Source organism: Arachis stenosperma, chromosome 3, assembly GCF_014773155.1.
Source record: "Arachis stenosperma cultivar V10309 chromosome 3, arast.V10309.gnm1.PFL2, whole genome shotgun sequence".
Classification (NCBI taxonomy): domain Eukaryota; kingdom Viridiplantae; phylum Streptophyta; class Magnoliopsida; order Fabales; family Fabaceae; genus Arachis; species Arachis stenosperma.
This window is the reverse complement of record NC_080379.1, coordinates 12,903,481-12,925,866: the sequence shown is the minus strand read 5'-3', so window position 1 is coordinate 12,925,866 and position 22,386 is coordinate 12,903,481. Positions and strand designations below refer to the sequence as shown.

Genomic DNA, 22,386 nt, shown 5'->3' with positions numbered 1-22,386 from the left:
GTAGAAAGTTAGACAGAAGTTAGTGTTCTGCATGCGGAGTTCCATGTTATTTGGAGGGGTTTGATTCTTGTTTGAAATTGGAGTTTTTGTGAGACACCATGTGAAACAGATTATTTAGAAGCATTTTTAATAATGCACACAAGACAGAATACTAATACCATTATCATTATAAAAAGGGACTTAGTGCGTCGATTTAAGAGACTATAAGTTAGAATTGCTTAAAAAGCAACATTAGTTTGATTTAGATAAGTGCCAACTGTGTTGATGATGGTATAACCAGAAAAACTACCTCGAAAGTAGTACAATATAAAGAATGATTTTAGCCTTGGAATGAACTTCATCATCTTGTTAGCTTAGATATAAATCCAGTCAATTAATTTACCCTTTTCTTTTGTTTGTTTTCTTTCTTTCATTTTTAGTGTGTGTATATATATTACTATGCATGGATGTGTGTATGATAATTGATAAAAGTTATCTCTGGTATATTAATTGACTTAATCCATTTAATTCATTTTTAGACTTAAAATTTAAACCGATTTGATCTATTAATCAAAACATATATAATTTTGGTGGGTTAAATGTTTCAGCAAAAACGTATCCAAACCAAAAGTTTATGTGGTGAGAAAGAGAGATTGAGTTTAGAATTAAAATGATTTGTTTTAAAATAAAAAAAATTAAAAAAATAAAAAATATTTTTTTTCGAATTTAGTTACAATTTTCACTTTTCATTCGGCTTTACTCTTAACCAAAAAATGCCCTTATTTTAATTCCCTTGAAGCTTGAAATAATTCCTCTAAATTTTTTAATATTAAATATAATCTTTTATAGTTTTATCATTTAATATCTTTTTACATGTTTTATTTTAATCTCACTTAAAAAATGTATAATAAAAAATCACACTTTACAACCACATCAATTGAAAAAAATATTTAAGAGAATCCCTTTCCATAATCCTATCAATATATCAAATAGTGTAAACTTTTTTTTTATAGTATCAACACATTCAAATTAAATAAATAAAAAAACAAAGATCGGGTTTTAGTTCTAAACAAAGAAATTGCTTTTCATTTTTTTTTTTACTTCTAGGCTATGAAATTTCATTCTTTTCTCCAAATGAAACCTTCAACTATTGCAAGCTAGAAGGCATAATCATAAGGCAGTTTTTCAAATAAGCTGGAGTACACATACCATTATCACCAAATTAAGTTTAATAATAAAACTTTACATGAAACGATTCAACCCAGAGAATTTACAATTATGCCACCTCCTTCACATTGGGCGACTTTTTAGGAAGTTCTATTCACATGGTTTGCCTCTCTCCATTAGTTGATTTCAGATTATCACACCAAATGTATTTTCCCCACTGTAAGTCATGTACAAGAATCCATCTTCATCCTTATTTTCCTCATAAATCGCAGACATAATAGCCGCTGCACAAACAGAAAATCACGGCTAAGATGATAAAACCAATAAGAATAACCATTGAAAATGGGGCAAACTACTCTCATCTACCCCCTTTAATTGACCAACTTACACTGGCCTCATTTATAGTTTATTACTAACATGAAATAAGCTTATTTTCAGTTATTTAAACTGTTCAATAGCGTTTTGGAATTACAAAAAGATATCATTACAATGTATGTGACTGGGGAGTCTTGGAACAATGGCTGAGTTTTCTCTGTGGGATCTCAAAGTTACAGATTTAAGATGTGGAATCAACCACAGATGTAAATATCAAGTTAAATTACCTACATGGGTGTGGCCCTATCCCAAATCCTGTGTTACCACAGATTGCTTGTGCACGGGTCTTCCCTTTGTATCATTGCAAAGTATGTGTTATGTACACAACTTTATTTGTTATTAAAAATCTTAATTGAACAAAATAAATATGGTTTACCCATTGGAAATAAGTCAATAACAAGTCTACATATACTATCACATACACCCAAAAAGCAATATATATTACCAGTTGGTGGCAAAATGTTCTTCACAAAAATGAAGATAGCCTTTTCTGGACTCAGCTTGATTCTCTTCCGCACCACATAAACAAACTGTCCGACAGTCAGATCAGCAGGAACCAGATACCTACAGTCATCCAAGAGGTATTAATATTTACCATGAAGAATGAGGGAAAAAGACAATGAAAGAAATCAGAAACAGAATCCACAGAACATAATCAAATATTCAGACCAATGTTCCAATCAGCGTGCTATCTTATCGTACAGCACATTATACCATTTTAAAAAATGAGTCAAAAGGTGTGCTACTTCAAGAAAATTTTAGTTTAAGGCCACAAGGGGCAGAAACCGTGAAACCCGCAACTTATACAGGTTCCAGCCAAACCCCAAAGAAACACAAGTAAAAAGCTAGTTTCCAAAAGTGCATATATTTTTCAAATTTTGACGTAGAAGGTGTTTGACATTCAAAGTAATTGAGTTTAATAAACTGTAAAGAAATTAAAATTGCACTTATCATCAAAGGTAATAAAAAAACTAACTTTTTCTTATCAATTTCAGGAACATCACTCTTCTCTGCCCTTTCAACAATTACCTACACCAAAACAATAAGCCAAATTAATAATCAAGAAATGAGATTACAATGATTGATGCACACAGTAGAGCGGTCATTACTGGAATTCTATCAGGATACTTCTCTCTTATGCGAGCTGCCTCAGCCTGCCTCCTTTCTGCAATATAAATGTTTGCACAAGTTACAGAACATCGTGAATAATAATAATAATAATAATAATAATAATAATAATAATAATAATAATAATAATAATAATAAATACAAAACAAATGCATTGAAAACTTAAATTTTTAATATTTTCAATAAGAACTTTCTTAATTTGTAAACTTAACATGTGCCCTTAGCTAAACCCTAACAATAAAAATACAAGCACATACCAAGAGTTATTTTACCATATGATGAAAAGAAAAATTCTGAGCAGCTAATAAAAGAATAAATAAAAAGGGTATGATTTCTGTTTTGAATAAATAAATAAATTAATAAATAAGTAATATCCACCGGGGGAAACAACAATTAACCCATCACATGACCTAATAGCTAATATAGCAGATTAGCCGTAAAGAAAATATAATTACGTTCTTCAACATTGAACTTATGAATTAATCAAAGAGAGAAAAATAAGAAAGCTAGCACAAGCACAAGGACTTTGCTGAGTTTAGTAAAAGTTTCTATAATAAAAACACAAAAAGAGCTTATTTCTCATCGGAGGGCACATAATGGAGCTCAAAATTACACAAATTTGAAACCGCAATAAAAATCGAAACGCAAATTGCAATTCACAAAAGAGATAAAGCATGCAACGTATTACAACCCATACAAGGAAAATTGAAGAAAACAAAAGGAAAACAGAGAGAATCGAACCAAGTGGGTGTTCCATCTTGAATGAGCTCTTAGCCATGGTAAATAATTCTGCAGCAGAATACGCGCAGAGAAATTCAATCAGAAATTAGGGTTTGCAAGGATAGCAACGATCGATCGAGGAAAAACAAAAAATAATTTAACAGAAAAGAGGAACGAAATTGGTTATGTTAGGGAAAAACAAAAAATAATTTAATCGCTTACCAATGGGAGAGAAGAGAGAGAGAGAGAGAGAGAAGAAACCGAACGTAGCTGTAAGCAAACAAAAGCTTGTTATTCTAATTCCGTGGTGTTTTAGTTCATTAGGTTTTGGAAACCTCTGTCAGCTCTTCTCACATGTCCACAAAATAGAAAACCTTTGCTTAACGACACCGTTTCCTTTTTTTTTTTTCACACTATCGCAATACCCAACCGGCTGAGGAGTAACTCGTCACCGATATGAGTGACTTTTCCTACACAGTTCGAAGCTCCGGCATGTACTCATGTGCTTTGACTTTTTACAAAAACAAATTATATTTCACCCAGAAAAACAAAGGGGCCTTAGCCCAAGTATAATTTTTATTTACAAAGTTTTCAACCCCATCTTTTTATATAGATCAAAACCCACAAAGGTCCCAATAAATAAAGGTGGTAAACGAGGGCGAAATTCGCCGGACTGGTTTATTAAAAAAAATATGCTGGAATAAAAATTTGAAACTTTAATAATTAAAAAGCTCGTCTAACTTATACAGTCTAACTGTGGGTTTCAGCAGTACAGGACAGGTTTTTTCGATGGCCTTGTCGTTTTTTTTAAATTGAAATGATAATTGAAGATGTTCTAAGTTATAATTTGAATTATATTTTATATTTGATTGATTAGAGACTTGAAGATATTTAATTATATATTTTGAAAAATGTTAATTTTATTATTTTATTTCAAAAACTTGGTTGATAATTATGTTACATATTTAGAATTATAAAGATTTTAATATTTCTAAATTTAGAAATTATAAATTTATTGAAATAATTGTAAAATTATATATATTATTTAATATTTAATAGTTTATTAATAAAAAAATAAAAAATTAATTAAAAAATAGATAATTTGTGAGCTTAACTTGCCAATCTGCCATTAAGTAGGACGGCAAAAGAATTTAAAACCACCTCATTAGGTGGGATGGGGTGGATCATCCCACCAAATGATGGGCTTCTGACTCGGCAGACTGAAATAGTATGTTTGCCACCCCCTACCAACAAAAAAGTGAGTGACTTATAAACTAACAATGGAAGATCAAAGTTTTCATTATGACAAAAAAAAATTCAAAGTTTTCACATATATTTTAACTTTTAGCAAGTTCAACTAAAAAGGTAATTTTTTAATAACAAAACAAAGAAAGTAATTTTTTCATCTAACATCAATCAATTTTTTTTAATTTTAAATTTTATATCATAAAATTTTTTAGCATTTCAATATATTTTATTTATGTTTAGAATGTTCACAACACATAATATGACAATCATACACATATTAATATGTTAAATTCAAATTTTTTTTTGTTGGCATCTCTATTAATAATATTAATTCGAATTACTGCAAAAATAGACTAAGTTAAATTGAATTATGTAAAAATTTAAGCCTAATTCATAACTCAACTTATTAACAATTGACTTTAATATAAAGTTTAAATTTAATTCAATTAAAGCTCATTAATTGACTTAAATAGTATAAATTAAATATAATTTGTATACATTAAAAAATTATATATATATATATATATATATATATATATATATATATATATACTAAAAAAATAAATATAAACTTGTCACATTCTTCTATTATAAACAATATAGTTAGGTTCGTTGTATTCTCATTCATCAACTATTTAACCTATAATAAAATAGATTAATGTACGAGCCGAAACCCGTTTGATTCTGTCAAAAAAAAATTAAAGTATTATGATTTAGAATAAAAATATTATATATACACACAAAAAATCATCATTATATATTTTAACACACATATATATAGTAATAGACTCAGAAAATTTTAAGAATAGGACAAAAATATATATCTTAAAATAAATTTCGTTGAACATTGTTAATTATATTAAAAATATAATAGAGATATAAAATTTAAAAAAAGTTAGTGAATATTTTTATTTTTAAAATATTATTTATTATATATAATTTATAAAAATATATGTTTTTATTTCTAAAATTTAAACTTAAAAATATTTTAATTAAATTATAAATAATTTGTCATCGTAACTAATTTTATTTTTATGTATTTTTATATACATTTAATAATAAAAGACTGCATTAATTGACATATTAATGCCTGTTAATACATTAGCATTTATAATTTACTTCATTTGTGAATCGACCCTAATATTTCTCATTAATTTACTTCATTATCTGGTCTATGAAGGATCAGAAAATACTTTTTTCATCGAAAAAACGTTTTTGTTTAGTTAAATTTCCAACCGAGTCTCTAAAAGTATTTCAATAAAAAAATATACCAAAAAAAATTCTTCCAAGTTAGTTTAATTTCTCCTTCTTCTTTCTTTCTCTTAGGATTCTCATATCCTTTCTTTTGTATTTTTTGTTCACTTCTTGTTTTTTTTTTCATCTTCTTGAAAAGGAGAAGCAAAGAAAAAAAAGAGAAAAAAAAAACACAGAACTTTTGTATTTTGCCTAAAAGAGATAAATACAAAGTTGATATCTAAAAAATTTTGACGCTGATAAAATGATACTTTATTTTTGTTATTAACAAAATAGTCTAATGAGAATAATGTTAAAGTGGCTATCGTATTTTGATAATATGACAACTTTATTAATGTATAAATTTAGGTAAAATTTTTAATTAATTAATCCAATCCCACTACTTGAAAAATCCAACCCCAAACCCTAATCCCTCTCCCTTAACGCACTCTCATGCTCTCACTCTGAAACGAGCCAAAACGGCGCCTCAACCTTTCTACTCTCACATAGTTACTGTCACTGACACCGTATGGTCGCTGTCTCATTGTTGGGTCCTCTACATCCGCCAGCTCCTGTGTTGTCTGTCGTCGGTCTGTGGTTCGTAGTGGCTTGCTTCTCTCTCTGCAGTCAAGCATAAGAATAGACACACACAACAACAACATCTCACATCAGCCTCGTCTCCTCGCCACTGTCGCTCGTATATGCTTGTTGCTAGTCACTGCCCTGCCTCCTCTGTCTGGCGTGCAGGAACTTCAAGAGGATCATGTTGCTTCTTTCGTCTGCAAGCAATTGTACTCTTCAAATGGAACTTCAACCGCTGTGATTTCTTTCACTTATTCTTCCCCCCACATTCTCCATGTCTGTTTTCGTAACAGGTTCAAGTTTGAGTTCATAAATTTTTTCTTCCTCTTTCTTTTCACTTTTTTTCTCAGCAATTACAACTTTTTTAGGTTTGTGTTGTTGTTTGGGTTGGTTAGAGACAAAGAAGTGGTGGTTATTAAGAGCTTCTTGAACGAGGCTCTTGAGTTCTTGTATATAAATTGTTTACTTTCTCTTTCTAGGTAGGGCTGAAAGTGAGTCGAGCTAGACCAAGCTCAAACTCGGCTCACGAAAATTAAGCTTGGCTCACGGTTCGACTCATTAACAATCGAGCCTATTTCATAAGCTCAAGCTCCGCTCAACGAAAGCTCACGAGTTGGCTCAAATAATATGAACATAATCTATAATTCTATATCAATAAATTATAACTTATATATATTAAAAAATATTAAATAATAAATTTAATATATTGTCTATCTATTAATTATAAATTTTTTATTTATGTCCTATATCAAAATTATATATAAAAAATGACTATAAATTTTAAACAATTAAAAACATTAATATATATGTGAAATTATATATTACTATTTTATATATATATATATATATATATATATATATATATATATATATATAATTATTAATACACTTATTCTATATACGTTTAATTTATACTTTTAATATTATATATATAATCGAGCTAACTCACGAGCTAATGAGCTGAGTTTATCCAAACTCAAGTTCAACTCATTTAATTTATGAGTTCAAATTCAAGCCCAAGCTCGACTCACCAGCTCCCGAGTTCAGCTTATCAAGCTATTAATGAATCGAGTTCGAACTGATTTGACTCACTTCCAGTCCTACTTCTAAGTACTTTATTGTTATTGATCTTCTTAAATTGTAAATTAATCTGTAATTAGTCACTTTCTGTTAAATGAATTTTTGAATTAACGGATTCTTTTTTCCAATTTGTAAATTTGGGATGATTAGAGTTCAAGAGAAATTTTCAATTTGTTATTCATTGGATTAGGTTCAGGAAAATTTTAGGTTTGGGACAATTATTTTTTAGGTTTCAGATAACAAGAGAACGTTTTGGGAGGGAAAATTTGAAAAAATTAGGATAAATTTAGTATGATTTGTAGATTTTTTTTATATAGGATTTGATTTAATTTAATTAGTAATTACACATAGATAATTACTTTAATAACGTTGTCATCTCAACAAAATATGGTGGCCAGTAGTTCAGCATTATTTTCATTGGAGATGTGCTTTGATAAAGTTGAAGGCACGTTTGTCAAATTTTAAAATCATTCAGATACCATTTTATCAATAACAAAAGTTAAGTACCATTTTGTCAGCACAAAAGTTTTTTAAATACAGATTTAATATTTATCTTTTATTCAAAATTTATGTATTTTTAATAAAAAAATTATGTGCTTATTCTCCAAAAACTAATGCGATATATTTTTTTAATTTTACTTTCTTATTTTGGTTTCTATTTTTTTATTGATTTTTTTTATTCTTCTTCGAGAGTATCGTACAAAAAATTACAAAAGAAGAAACATAAAATAAACACAAAAATAGAAATAACCAAATTTAACGGAACAAAATTTATGTATTTTTATTTAAATTTTTTTCCAAAAATGTATATATTTATGTTTTTTTTAAATAAGTTTCAAAAGAAGAAAGAAATAACTTTTAAGAGACTTAATTACAAAACCACTTATTCATCCAACATTTCTATGTTTATATCTTTAATTAATAGGATTAATCTCTACATACAAGTGATTCTGCTATACAAGTCTTACAAGTCTTCCTCAAACACGTCTCTAACAGATTTTTAATTTTTGAAAGGATTCCATTTTCTTTTCGAATTTCTTGACTTCTCTTTCTCCTTCTTCATTTACGTGCTTTTCTCTGTGTTTTCTTTCTTTGTTATTCTCGATTTTCACTGTTTTTTTAAATCAAGCTCTGAAATCGTTTTTGAACTGTTTCATCTTCATCGTCGCGTTTCTCCTCGTTCTTCTTTTGATTTTGCAACATTATGTATGTTTTTCTTCTTTGTTTGATTTTTTTTCTCCTAAAAAGAATTATGAGAATATGAAATAAGAAAATGAAGAAGAAGAAGCAGCAGAAGATGAGGAGGAGAAAGAGAAAGAGTTCTGAATTATGCATAAGATGTACTTCAACGAATTTTGGGTGTATTTCTGTAATCTTTTGGGTGTATTTCTGTAATCATTTGGGTGAATTTCTGTAACCGTTTGGGTGCATTTCTGTAATCGTTTGGGTGTATTTTTGAAGTTCCATTATCTTCAAAATGATTTCAAAGCTTGATTTCAGAAATCATGAAAATCGAAAAAAACGAAGCAAGAATACCAGTGATAAACGCAGGTAAAACAACGAATGAAAAGGCGAAGAGAGAACGCATGAAAGAGATCGAACAAATTTGGCAAAAAACTCATTTCCATGGAGGAAGAAGAAGAAGAGTCGTTCATAATGCATGGTGAATAGCGCGCTTTGGAAACATGAAGTGGTTAAATAACGTGTGTATATTTACTCTTGAATGTGGGAGTAATGTGCGTGTGTTTTGTTGGACTTGTGCCAATTTGTAAGACTTGTAAGTCAAAAAGACTTGTATGTGTAGCAGGCCTCTAACTAATAAATCTTAAAATGCTTATTAGTAACTTCATATTTTAATATCTTGCTAATTAAGACTTGGTTTGGTAAATTTATCTTTTATTTTTTAAAATTATAGTATTTATATTTGATAAATTAAATTAAAAATAATTTTTAATAAGTTTAAAAAATAATAATTGTATTTAATAAAATAATTTTTAAAATTTAAAAATATTACAATAGACATAAGTTTAAAAGACTAAAAATTAAATTTGAAAAATAATTAATATATGAAAAGCACAAACCATTTTTAAAAAACTCTATTTTAAGAATTTTTAAAAACATCATCATCTTTTTTAAAATTATAAGTAGAAGCATATGATTTTTTTTTTTTTACTTATCAAACAACAAAATGAAGAGTTAAAAGCAGAAACACCTTTTTAAAAAGTTATACTAACCCAAACCTAAGTATTTGAAAAGAAAAATGATGTTGTGATATCCAAATCAATTCCACTAGGTGAACAATAAGAGATGCGAACAACGTAACAACAGACAACATTTCAAGCCTATTAACCATTCAATTTCACTTTCACCTAACCCACCACTTTTACCTAATTTCATTTTGACCTAATTACACCCCTTTCTAACCTAAACCTCCTTTTCATCGCAACCAGCTGTCGTTCATCACCTACCCCAATACGCAATTCCCGTCGCCGGCGAGAAAGCTCCCAAGAGTCGTCGTCTCCTGCCTCGCCAACCCCGAGTGTAGGCGAGCTATTTCGTATTAAAAACATATATCCTATTTGCATGAAAAACAAACATCTCATTCGCATTAAAAACAAATATCTCATGTTATGAAACCACCCATCCCAAAATTTTATATTTTTTTTTTTTCACTTTTGGGGTTCACCAAGGATCGAACTCTTGAGTTTTTGGACATAGAGCTCTAATACCATGTCAAGAAACCACTCATCCGAAAAGCTTAGGTTGATAGGAGAAGGTAACATTAATGGTTATATCTCTAACACTCCCTTTTTTCACTTTTGGGGTTCACTAAGTATCGAACTCTTGACCTTTCGAATATAGAGCTCTAATACCATGTTATGAACATTTGCATGAAAAATAAATATCTGCATGCACAATGGAGGCGAGAGGGGCAGAGGTAGTCACCACGATGCCATGGAGGACGAAGCTGGGCTACTTGCAGTGGCACAATGGAGGTGTGACGAGGTTGGGCTCCCTGCAGTGACAGACAGGATGGAGGCGCGACGAGACTAGGCTGCTTGCGGTAGTTAGGGAAGCACAACGAAGTACAAAATCATGCGGCGGTTGCAAACGCACGAGGAAGCCAAAATGCGTGCGGTGGTTTGCGAGAGACGGAGGGAGGTTGTGGGGATCAAGGGTAGGGAGCAATGCTGGTGTAGGGGAAGAGCTTGTGGTTGTTGAAAGTCAAATTCAAAACAAGGATTATATCTAATTAATTCAAAATTTGATTTTTAAAATTAAAATTAACTTTTTGTTTTTAACCTATTGTTTACGTAATTCAGAATACAATAGTGCTCTACATCCATATAAAAAATGCATCCAAGTTATCCAAGCAATATTGGTCAGACGCGCTCCTCTCCCCCTCACTCATTTGCCATACACACGCTACATATAATGTGCTGCAACCTAAAGCTTTGCTCAACGTAAACTTCTTCTTCTTCTTCTCGCGTTCTTCCTTATTGATCTGCATTGCCTTCATCGTTCTCCTCTGGTTGCGTTCATTTTCTCGTTTTCTTCTTTCGATCTGATTACGTTGTATTTATCTTCTTCCTATTCTGCTTCGTTTTCTTCTTCGATCTGCACTTCTGAATTGAAACAATGGATGACTCAACTTCAAATCAGTTGAATGAGAGCGATTTGAATTATTCTTCTGAAATGAATCAAACTGACGAAGTTTGGATTATTCAATTTTGAATCGAATTGAATGGAATGCAATTACTAATTTGAATTGAATTGAATGGATGGAGGTGTACTGGATTGAATTGATAATCTGTAAATTGTAGGCAGAGATGTTTGAATTTGATTTTATAGAATGAATTATGTTTTGTTCACTCAGTACTATACAATTGTTTCACCATGAGTACTATATTCGGTTCATTATACAGAAAGCTGTTTGAATTTGATTTTATATAATGGATTATGTTTCGTTCACTCAATACTATACAATTGTTTCACCATGAGTACATGCTCAGTCCATTATGCAAAAAGATGTTCGAATTTGATTTTATATAATGGATTATGCTTCGTTCACTCAGTACTATACAATTGTTTCACCATGAGTACTATGTTCAGTTCATTATGTAGAACGCTATTTGAATTTGATTTTATATAATGGATTATGTTTCGTTCACTCAGTATTATACAATTGTTTCACCATAAGTACGTGTTCGGTTCATTATGCAGAAAGATTTTCGAATTTGAATTTATATAATGGATAATGTTCCATTCATTTAGTACTATACAATTGTTTCACAATAATAACATGTTCGGTTCATTTCTTTTCTGCACAATTCAAAACTATTCCTTCTCATCTTCTACTGCTTCTTCACTAGAGAGAATGAGGAAAAAACAAAAAAATATAGTAGCAACAACTACAAATGAATGACGATAAGGAGAAAACACGTGAAGAAGAAAGAACGCGAAAAAGAATGAGGAGAATGAGGAGGAAGAAGAACGCGAAGAAGAAGAAGACGCTCTGTGCGTAAACGAGCGTGAAAAGAAGAAGAAGCGGTGCGGGAGAGGAGAGAAGAAGAAGAGAAGCGTTAGGTAAGAGCGGTTTCGTGTGTGTTGGGACTCGTGTCTTTCACGTTTCATTTAATGGTATTGAATCTTTTTTTGTGTTGGACCAACTTGGATGAACTTAAATACAAAATTACATAGAATGTAGCATGACTATTCAAAAAAAAAAAGGATAGTTTCTCTATACTTTTTCTATTCCAATTATGATATTATCAACTTTTTTATAATTCTTAAATTATATTTTATTTATTTTATATAATGACAATATAAATTTTATATTAAAAAATAACAAAAACATAATTATATTATGTATAAGAAAATCAACCACTACTTAATTATATTAGCATATAAATATTTATTTGACATTTCATAAAGTATTTTATTATAATACTGGAAACAAATAAGTTTAATTATCAATCTATTATTAGAGATTTGATTATTGTCTACTATATCAAATTTGATTATTCATGGAAAATGGAGACCTGGCATATTTTGAAAAATAAATATTATGATGAGTTAAGGAGTTAATAATATGTTATTTTGCGTGTTGAATGAGGAGAGACAAAAAACAAAAGGTTCTGTTTTACTGTACTAGCTAGTGAGGAAGATACATAAATGCATGATAAAAGAGAACCAACATCCCTCACCCTTTTAATTTCTCTACCCATAACCCGCCATAAATGCACACAAATTTTGTCTTCACTCACTCATCAAGAAGACCCATTTTTCACGATTCCTCTGTACCCTCCTTCATATTAATATTCCAACTTCCTTTCTTGCTCGGTGGTTGTGTATTTAATGCAACTCCTTCAATGCTACCACACCGTAACCATATTCTCTCTCTCTCTCTCTCTCTCTCTCAATACTCATTCATATTATTGGCCACTACCTTCTTTAAATCTCTCTCTCTCAAGCTCCCATTACAATCTTTCTCTCTAGCTAGCTACATATGAATGTCACGTTATTATTATTGTTATTGTTGTGAAAATTAATCATCAAGGGCCCCTTCTCAATCTTTGTTATAAATCAATGCAATTACACATACAGATGGGTTTGTGTTTTTATGTTGATGCTTTATTGGCTATATGTCTCTTAATTTTGTCTTTAGTTACAGTTGCATATGGGTGCAACTCATGCATGGTGGGAATGAACATACAAGATAAGTGGGTAAAAGGGACCGGTTTAACGGGATATTGGTCCGGTTCAATAAAAAAGCAGTGCTCCAAAATAGTTAGGGGCTTGTTTTTTGATTGAGCCGTGCCAATATCACGTGCCACCGCTCCGGTATGCTCGAGACCTAGACCTTCTTGAAGGTTGAAGCCATTGTTATCATGAAAAAAGGTGATTTATCTATGCAATAATTTATTAATTAATAATAAAAGATCATTAAATAGAATTTTAATCTGCAACAAATTAATTTTTGACATGTTAGAGTTGGAGGATACTGCCAGGAAAAAAAAGTTAGATTTCATCTTGTAATACTCTTTGTAGTCTTTTTAAAAGTTACATGTCTTTTTTTAAATTTCCTTTTTTTATATAGAAGTATAAAATAAATTAATAGACTCGTTTCAAAAATATTTTACGCAAGTTTTATCTTCCAAACAAGTATAATTTATCTTGCCCTTTATAATTTCCTTTTTCTTAGTAGAATCTTTCATTCAATTATTCTTTCCAAATATGAGCATATGGAATGGAATATGGAATATTGAGTGCTATCTTTATATGAAAAAGAACATATATGTGTATTAAATCACTATGAAGCTCTATGTCATGATGCATGCCAATAATGTCATGGTCACTTTCTCTTCTCTGCTTATAGCCTTATACACATACGGTCCATTCTACGAATATATATAAGTATGTGAAAGACGTAGCTAGCTAGTTGTACTCAAATTCAAAGGACTAATTAGTATTTAGTAGTTACTTCAAATAATGAAGAACAAGCTTCATTTGAATAATGTTAGGAAAAGAAGCAAAGTGCAAGGAGAGATACAAAGGTTTTGTTGAGGCATTAGTTAAGATTATTTATTTTAGATTTTTTTTTAGTTTTTATACATCTTTTATACAACAATATTTTAAAAATTAAAATTTTTTATTTTTTCAATATAAATAACTTCCTGTATTTAATATATTTAATACTGCCTAAACAGTATTCGGTAGCTAAATTCATTTTTTAATACCTATTTGATCATTGAAAAGTAAAGTTAAAACTCTAATTTAGTAAAGAAAAATGAGCTTTGTAATAAATGCACTAAAGTGGAAATTAAACCTCCAAATTATAAACAAAGGCACAAAGGCCTAAATTTAATAAAGAAATCTTTTAAAATAAAAAAAATAATAAAATAATAGAACGATGTTCGAACAAAATAGAGAAACTTTACAAATGAACAAGATTTTAATTTTAATATATTATCAAGAGTTTTATTTTTTTATCCATTTAAATTTATGTATTTAGATAATTTTTATCTAATAAATTTAAAACTTAGTTTTTTTTGTTAGTATGATAATATCCTAATTAATTATTTATGTAAAACTCTTCTATACTAATCATGTATAAGAATTAAATTTATTAGAGTAAAATATCATTTTTTTTCCTAAAATTATCCCTAATGTATGTTTAAATATTCTTATTTAAGTTTTTATTATTTTAAAATCGTCTTAATATTATTCTACCGTTAGTGATCTGTTAATATAATTGACAGTAGGACAATATTGAAACGATTTTAAAATATAAAAAATTTAAATAAGATGAAAACGTTAGAAACAAAAATGATATATTACTCTTAGAAGCTCACTCTTCAATTCTTTGTTTTCTTCGATGTGAGATATATATAAGACTAATTTCATTGATTTCTCACATTTTAAACATTAACAACTCATACTTATAAAATGACTAGTAGATAATTTTTTTTTTAAAAAAAGAGCATGATACATATATATAATAATATATAAATTATACTTTTTTGTCTTTAATATACCAAATTTTTTTAATATTTAATTTAATTAAACTTTATTTTTAATTTTGAGATAAATTTTAATTTAATTTTTAATAATATCAATTTTTTATTATAAATAATTATTTAACTTATTTTTTTAATTTTATCTTAATAAAAAATAAATTTATTCAAAATAAAAGTAATATGATTAACAATAAAATAAAAAAATATTTAGAATAAAAGAAAATACGATTAAGTATAATTCATTTAGATATAATTAAAAAATAATTAAATACTAGTGCAGTAAAAACTCAAAAAAAAAGAAAAAGAAAAGGAGAGGAAAACACACCTACATGAAGATCAAAATCTAAGAAGTGATTAAAATTTCTGATTTCCTTATATGCCTAGCGATAGATATAGGAGAATTCAATCTCCAGGTCATTTATTAATATATGAAATTAAATACTCTCATTTTTGTTTTGAGAAAACTACGCCTTAATTTCTGACCACTCTTGAGGAACTTATTAGATCATAATATTTTCCAAAATTCTGTAAATGATGGATGAAATAATTTGTACACATTATTATTGCCACTGTTTATGCAACAGTTTGTGCTTATAACAAACACATTACTTATGCTTCTAACCTGAATTTGCCTCTTTTGGCAGTTGCTGACTCACCTGAGTTTCCTCTGTGTTAGACACTGTAGAACTGAAGTTGTTTCAAACATGTAAATATATATTATTAGTTGCCAATTTGTTCTTTTTAAATTTTAAATTAGAAAATTATCTCATCTAAAAGAAAACATTGCTTTGAATATATAATGAGTACAATTTTTGGTACTATGTTCTAGCAGGTATTATTTAATAGGTTATGTTGGTGTCTTCTGAATAAGTTTGTTGCTCCTTGCAGCTTGCAATGAATTTAATTTGTACCTAAGCTAATTAAGAACTATACATGAAAAGCAGTTCTATTTGTTTCCATTTTTGTGCCTTCTTGTTCGTACCCCAATCCCCTTTGCTTTATTGCGTAATGTTCTCGAAACTCATAGTTTCAATTGCAACATGTTCTAAACTAGAAAAATTACTATATATATATAAATTAATCAATCAGACACTTATTAATTACTGTATTCCTGGATATAGTCTTTATTTCTCAACATTAGGAGAGTTAATAGAGAATAAAAAATTTATTATTATTATAGTGTTATTTTTTTTCTTAATATATTATTATATTATTGTTAAGAAAAAATTATATGAAAACTATGTTGTATTATTGTTGAAGTATTTATATGAGTGAGATTCTGAGATCAAATCAATTGTGGAATTTATATTATACTTACATTCTAGTATGTCAAATTAGATTTTAATTATTACGTTGTTAAAAAATAAAAAAATATATACAAAATAATATGTATAAAGACTATATAATAATTACTTGAAATTACGTAGGCTCCTGCCTCCTAACTTTTGTAAGTATTATTAGGACATAAAAACTATTACCCAAATCATACCCAAATCAAGAGAGTAATCAGTAATCACCTTAAAAGTTAAAACTAATAGAGAGATAATATTGTATCGATTGGTTTGAAATTAAATAAAACATAATCAAACATATTAAAGTTAATTGGTTTTGGGTTGGGTTGTATTTTCACGAACCCGATACTCAAATGATTGCCATAATTTGATTAGACCTGACTATCCGATTCAAATTCGGTTTAATTGGATATTTTATTGTTGAGTTTAAAATTAAAATTACAAATAATTGATTATGATGAAAAATATTAGTTGGATTATAAATCAATAGTCCAAGTTACTACTAGTATAGTTTAAACTCAGGGTTTATGTATGTTTGGTTTGAATAAGTATTTTCAGAACCGAATTGGGAATCAAAAATGGGTCTAGTTAATTGGTAATCAGGCACCAATTGATTTGATTTAAGATAAAAAATCATCGGTCAATAAAGAATCAGTCAAAATTTAAAAAAAAAATCTGTCAAACAATTGACGATCGAATTAACTTAGTTTTTAGCGGTTAATGAGTTTAAAATAATAAAATATAAAACTATTTTTTTTTAAAAATCATTCACTTTATATAAACATTTTTATTTTATTCGATTCAATTTTGATTGAACTTTTCGAACTCTACTAATTCAATTACTGATTCAATTTTTAAAACTTTAGTTTTAATATGCAGGCTTTGTGAGCTTGGTTTGAGTTTATCGATTTGGTGGATTTATTAGTTTGAATCCACTAATTGATGGTTTGAACTAGGAGTGTTATCGGTTTGGTTTAGTTCGGTTTTGGATAAAAAACTAACCGAATCGATATGTTTGGTTCTTACAGACACACAATCGTTCGATTTGCTGTTTTTACAACAATCGAACCGAACTGAATCGAACCAAACAAACGGTGATTTGGTTCGGTCGATTTTTTCGGTTTTTAATTTCTAATGAACAAAATATAAATCACAATAATTAGAGGTTTAAAATAGTCAATAAATTAAAATAATAAGAGTAAAACATTGAAATGGTTAGGGGTCGAGAATTTTTGTTGTTAGGTTAAAGATTAAAATGGTTAAAACATTGAAATGGATGCATATGTTCGGTTCGGTTCGATTTCTATCGAACCAACCGAAAACCGAACTGAACCGATCGATTTTATCAGGAAAAAAAATAAAAAAACCGATTTTTTCGATTTTCATATCGGTTGTTGTAATTTTTTGTTCGGTTTGTAGTAATTTTCGGTCCAGTTCGATAACTTACACCTCTAATTTAAACTTATAAGTAGTTGATAGATTTGATTATAATAAAAATTGTACCTAATTTATGATAGAATGTGTCTCGTTGCACTTGAAAGTTTAATCATGATATACAATTATGTTATTCTCTCAATCTTTTTTTTTTTGTTTCAGTTTTGTTTATGAAAGTGATGAGATAAAATATAAAAAATTTCCCACATAAATTTAATTTTTACACTAAGAACCAAAATGAGTTAAAATTATTAAATGTCTTTGATTCAACTTCTTCTCAAGATTTAGAAAAATTTGAAGACATATTTTTAAAATATGAAGTTACAATATATAGATATTATAACTCTTTTGTCATGTGAAAAATATAGAACAACTATGCTAACTTAATACATAATAGAGAACTAATTGATTTTTTTTTCTTTTTTTGAGAAATAGAGTTATGAGCAAGAGAGATATATTTCAGAATTTAACCATTGTGTACAAAGATTAAAAAGAATTCAATAAGAGCACTAAATTGGAGTAATGGGCGACAAAAGGAACACGTCAACAAGTGCTCTTAGGATCTTGAAGATACATGTTACACTTAGTGATATGTTGATTGTGTGTTTGATTATATGTGTGATATTTTTCAGATATTTTTGTTTATTTTGTTGATTTCTGTAATAATGTCTAAGAAGATAAATAACAACTATTATAGGCTTTTTCTTTTTCTTATCGGGTCGAATAACTTGGAATAATCGATAAAAATTGATAGATGAGTAGAATAGTGTTAAAATGAAAATCTGAATTTGCATGAGAATAAAAATGTTAACTATAATCCAAGTAGTAGATGAAGCTGAGATATAAAATAAAAAAAACTGTTAGGGGATTATAGAATTTATTATTTTTTGTTATTATTTAGTTATCAACTCAATTTCTTTAATTTAGTAATTTAATAACATATTTTATTTTATATTTTTAAATATTAATAATTAATTAATAATAAAAAATAATAAATTTAATAATCCTCTAACATTTTTGGTAAAATAATGTATCATTATAATATAGTAGGCATATGTATAATTAATTTCCTATGTAGACTGTCTTTATATTCTTCCAAAAAATAAATAAATAAATAAAGCTATTCTAAAAAAAATAAAACTCTTCTCAAACATTAGTATTAATATTAAAGTATTGTTTTGTCACTAATATTTAGAGTAAGTCTTATTTGTGTTTATAACGCTTAAATCGTCTTATTTGTATTTTAAATATTTATAAAAGTGATTCAATGTTATCATAACATCAATTATACTAACAAATCATATTGTATTTTTTAATTATGCTAACTTTGATGTATTTATTTTCAATTAGGTTTTACTTAATTGGATATGTTCGATTTCAATATTATACCCATTATTTGTGTTTAGGTTCAATTATGTCCTTAGAAAAATGAATTATGTAAATGTTGAAGAGATTATTTTCAACTTTTAATGATCTATTTTTTGTAATGGACCATCGGTTCTGTCTCACAGGAGTGATCACGGATCGGATTAGTTCGGATTTGGGGTAAAATTAGAACCGAACCAATTTAATTGTAATTGGTTCAGTTTCGTTTAGATTTATATTTTTTTGTGTATGTATTCGAACCAAACCAAATCGATTAAGAATGAATTGATTCAAATAATTGGGTATCCGATAAAATAGAAATTCATAAAAAAATAAATAAAATTTTTATCTTAAAAATTCTATAAATATAATAAATATGTAAAATCAATAGAAATAATTCAAACATGTTAAATACTAAATACATCCAAAACATATTAAAAGACATATATATTTTAAATTTTTATTTTTTTTATTTAATTAACACATGGTCAGGTCCATGCTTTTTAATTTCAATATGGAAGTAAAGTTTGGGTTGGATGCGATTATGGAGAAAGGGGGTGCTTGACCTGTGTGTGGTGTCAGCCAAGCCACAAATCGGACCATGCGTTTTCAGTCAGCCTTCTCGGACGGTCCGAGTTGTAGTTGAAAAACGAACCATGCGAGTTCTGACTCCCCATCCACGTGTCACGCGTAGATGACTTCCCCCAACGGTGCCCTTATACCCAACATTAACCCATATCCAGCATTTGTTTTCACTTTCATCTTTTTTCCCAAAGAAGAGCCACTACTTCTTCTTCTTCCTTTCTCCACTGATTCTTGGTTTGTATGGTGAAAGTAAGCTCAAAATGCCAAAGAAAAAAAATGTAAAGATGTTGATCGTCTTGAACTTTATATCATATATTATTTCATTCATCCAAAATATGTAAGTTTTTTTTTGAAATTTTTTTAATATTTTATAATTAAAATTATTATTGTTAGAAAGTTAATTATTATTATTATTGTTGTGAGAACTTGAGTAAGAATGTTTATTATTGATTTTTACGTGATTATGTTGTTATACTTTTTTTGGAATTTTTTAATATTTTATAATTATAATTGTTATTATTAGGAAGTTAATTATTATTATTATTGTTAGAATTGAATTTAGGAATGTAAATAATTATTATTATTTTTACTTGATTATGTCAGTTTTTTTTATTTTTTTTTATTTTTTTATGATTATAGATATCATTGTTAGGAAGTTAATTATTATTGTTGTTGTTAGAATTGAATTTAGGAATGTAAATGATTATTATTATTTATACTCGATTTATGTTATTTTTTTGGAAATTTTTTTAGTTTTTAATAATTATAATTATTATTGTTAGGAAGTTAATTATTATTGTTGTTAGAAATTGAATTTAGGAATATAAATAGAATAATTATTAGTTTTTAAAAAAATTTAGAAATATATGTAAAAATAATAGTTAGAATATTTCTTTAAATATAGTTAGAATATTTTTTGTAGTAATTTTTAAAGTTATAATTAGTTAATTAAATTTTATAATTAATTTTAGAGATTATGGTTTTAGATATTATAACATTTTTTTTGTGTTACCGTGAATAAATAAACAACTAAGCTAGAATTGTTAATTAAATAAGAGCATTATTAGTTTAATAAGAATTGGAATTATGTATTAGTTGTTATTATTAATAGTTAGTTATGAATAATTTTTAGGATTATTCAGTGAATTTAGAAGTTAAAATTATTTATTTTAATTGGATTTAGTAAGAAAATTTATGATAGTTGTGTGATTTCAATCAATATGTTGTTAAGTTAGTTGCGCAGATTTTTACTAATGAGAGTTAATAAATTGGTGGGTTAGTACATGATTACTACTAAATGTTGTAATTAGGAAAAAGTTTAGCACGAGTTTGATATTTTAGTTGTTTTAGTAGTAAATTAGTAAATGTTAACGAGTTGACTAATAATAATTTGTTATGTTTTAGTAGAGTTTAAGGATGTTAACATGTGATAACTCAGTCCTTCCGGATCGGTACAATGAAAGGGTGGAGGAGCACTTACGACAAACTGATTTTTATCATGCATATCATATTGGGGTAGTCCAATGTCAGAAAGCACTGGTGAATGCTCTAATCGAAAGGTGGCACCCAGACACACATATTTTTCACCTTCCGATCGGTGAATGTGCTGTGACGCTTGAAGATGTAACAATAATTCTTGGTATTCCGACGGACAGTCTTCCAGTCACAGGGATGAAAATGAGTAGTTTTGAAGCTTTGGAGGCGGAGTGTTTACACCAATTTGGAGTTGCACCCAGTAAGTCGGCATGTAGAGGAAGCTGCATAAAACTGACCTGGTTGCGGGATCTAAAAAAAAATTTACAGTTGACTGATGAAAACAGTATACAAAAGTACGTGAAGTGCCACATTATGTTGTTGATCGGAACGATCTTGTTTGAGGACAAGTCTGGCGCAGGTGTGCATTGGAAGTATCTACCACTGCTTCGTGATTTTGGGAGTATTGGACAGTACAGTTGGGGATCGGCATGCCTAGCACACCTATACAGGGCGTTATGTAGGGCATCTCGTTATGACTGTAAGGAGATCGATGGTCCGCTAACACTTCTGCTTGGTTGGGCTTGGATCCGCCTGCCATACTAGCCCCTCTTCCTAGGGAACCCCGCAGTTTTTCGCTTGCAAACAGGTAATATTATCTTACAATCACCTCGTATCTTATTATTTAAAATCCAATTATGTTAATGAAATAAGTCATATTAGGTGGCGTAACTGGGAGCGTGGAGACCGTCGCTATAGATATCTTACGCTTGCTCACTTTAGGAAGGCCTTGGATGATCTTCAGGAAGGCCAGGTGTGTTTTCATTAAAGAAGAATTTGTTTCGGGTTTAGTGTTAGTGTTAATCTTATTGTTATTGTTATTGTTATTGTCATTGTCATTGTGAAGTGGATTGTAATCATGAGTTTACTTTATCTTTCCCAATTTGTGTGGGTTGCTTATGCTGTCGATCGCGTGGATCCGGACATAATTCCTCCAGACATCTACATGCACTCGGTCTGTTGGAGTGCTACGGTGTCGTTGGTCAGTTTTGAATGCATTGAGTGGCATACAACTGATAGGTATAGGCGACAGTTCGGTTTTGTTCAGGGAGTTCTGCATCAGGAACGGAATCTAGACAAGGCACACGGAGAAGTCTTGACTGGTCTTAAGAATCTTAACTGGGTCACGGCCACGACTCATTCAT

General features: G+C 28.7%; 1 protein-coding gene across 1 annotated transcript; it reads right to left on the bottom strand.

Annotated features, from left to right (window-relative positions):
• Positions 1–1,127: 1,127 nt before the first annotated feature.
• On the bottom strand, positions 1,128–3,912 carry LOC130966084 (autophagy-related protein 8C-like). The gene is made up of 6 exons (XM_057890844.1): positions 3,592–3,912; positions 3,391–3,438; positions 2,631–2,686; positions 2,498–2,550; positions 1,967–2,085; positions 1,128–1,430 (listed from the first exon to the last, which is right to left on the bottom strand). The coding sequence occupies exons 2-6, from the start codon at positions 3,425–3,427 to the stop codon at positions 1,333–1,335; spliced, it is 363 nt and encodes a 120-aa protein (XP_057746827.1). The 5' UTR covers positions 3,428–3,438; positions 3,592–3,912; the 3' UTR covers positions 1,128–1,332.
• Positions 3,913–22,386: the final 18,474 nt, after the last annotated feature.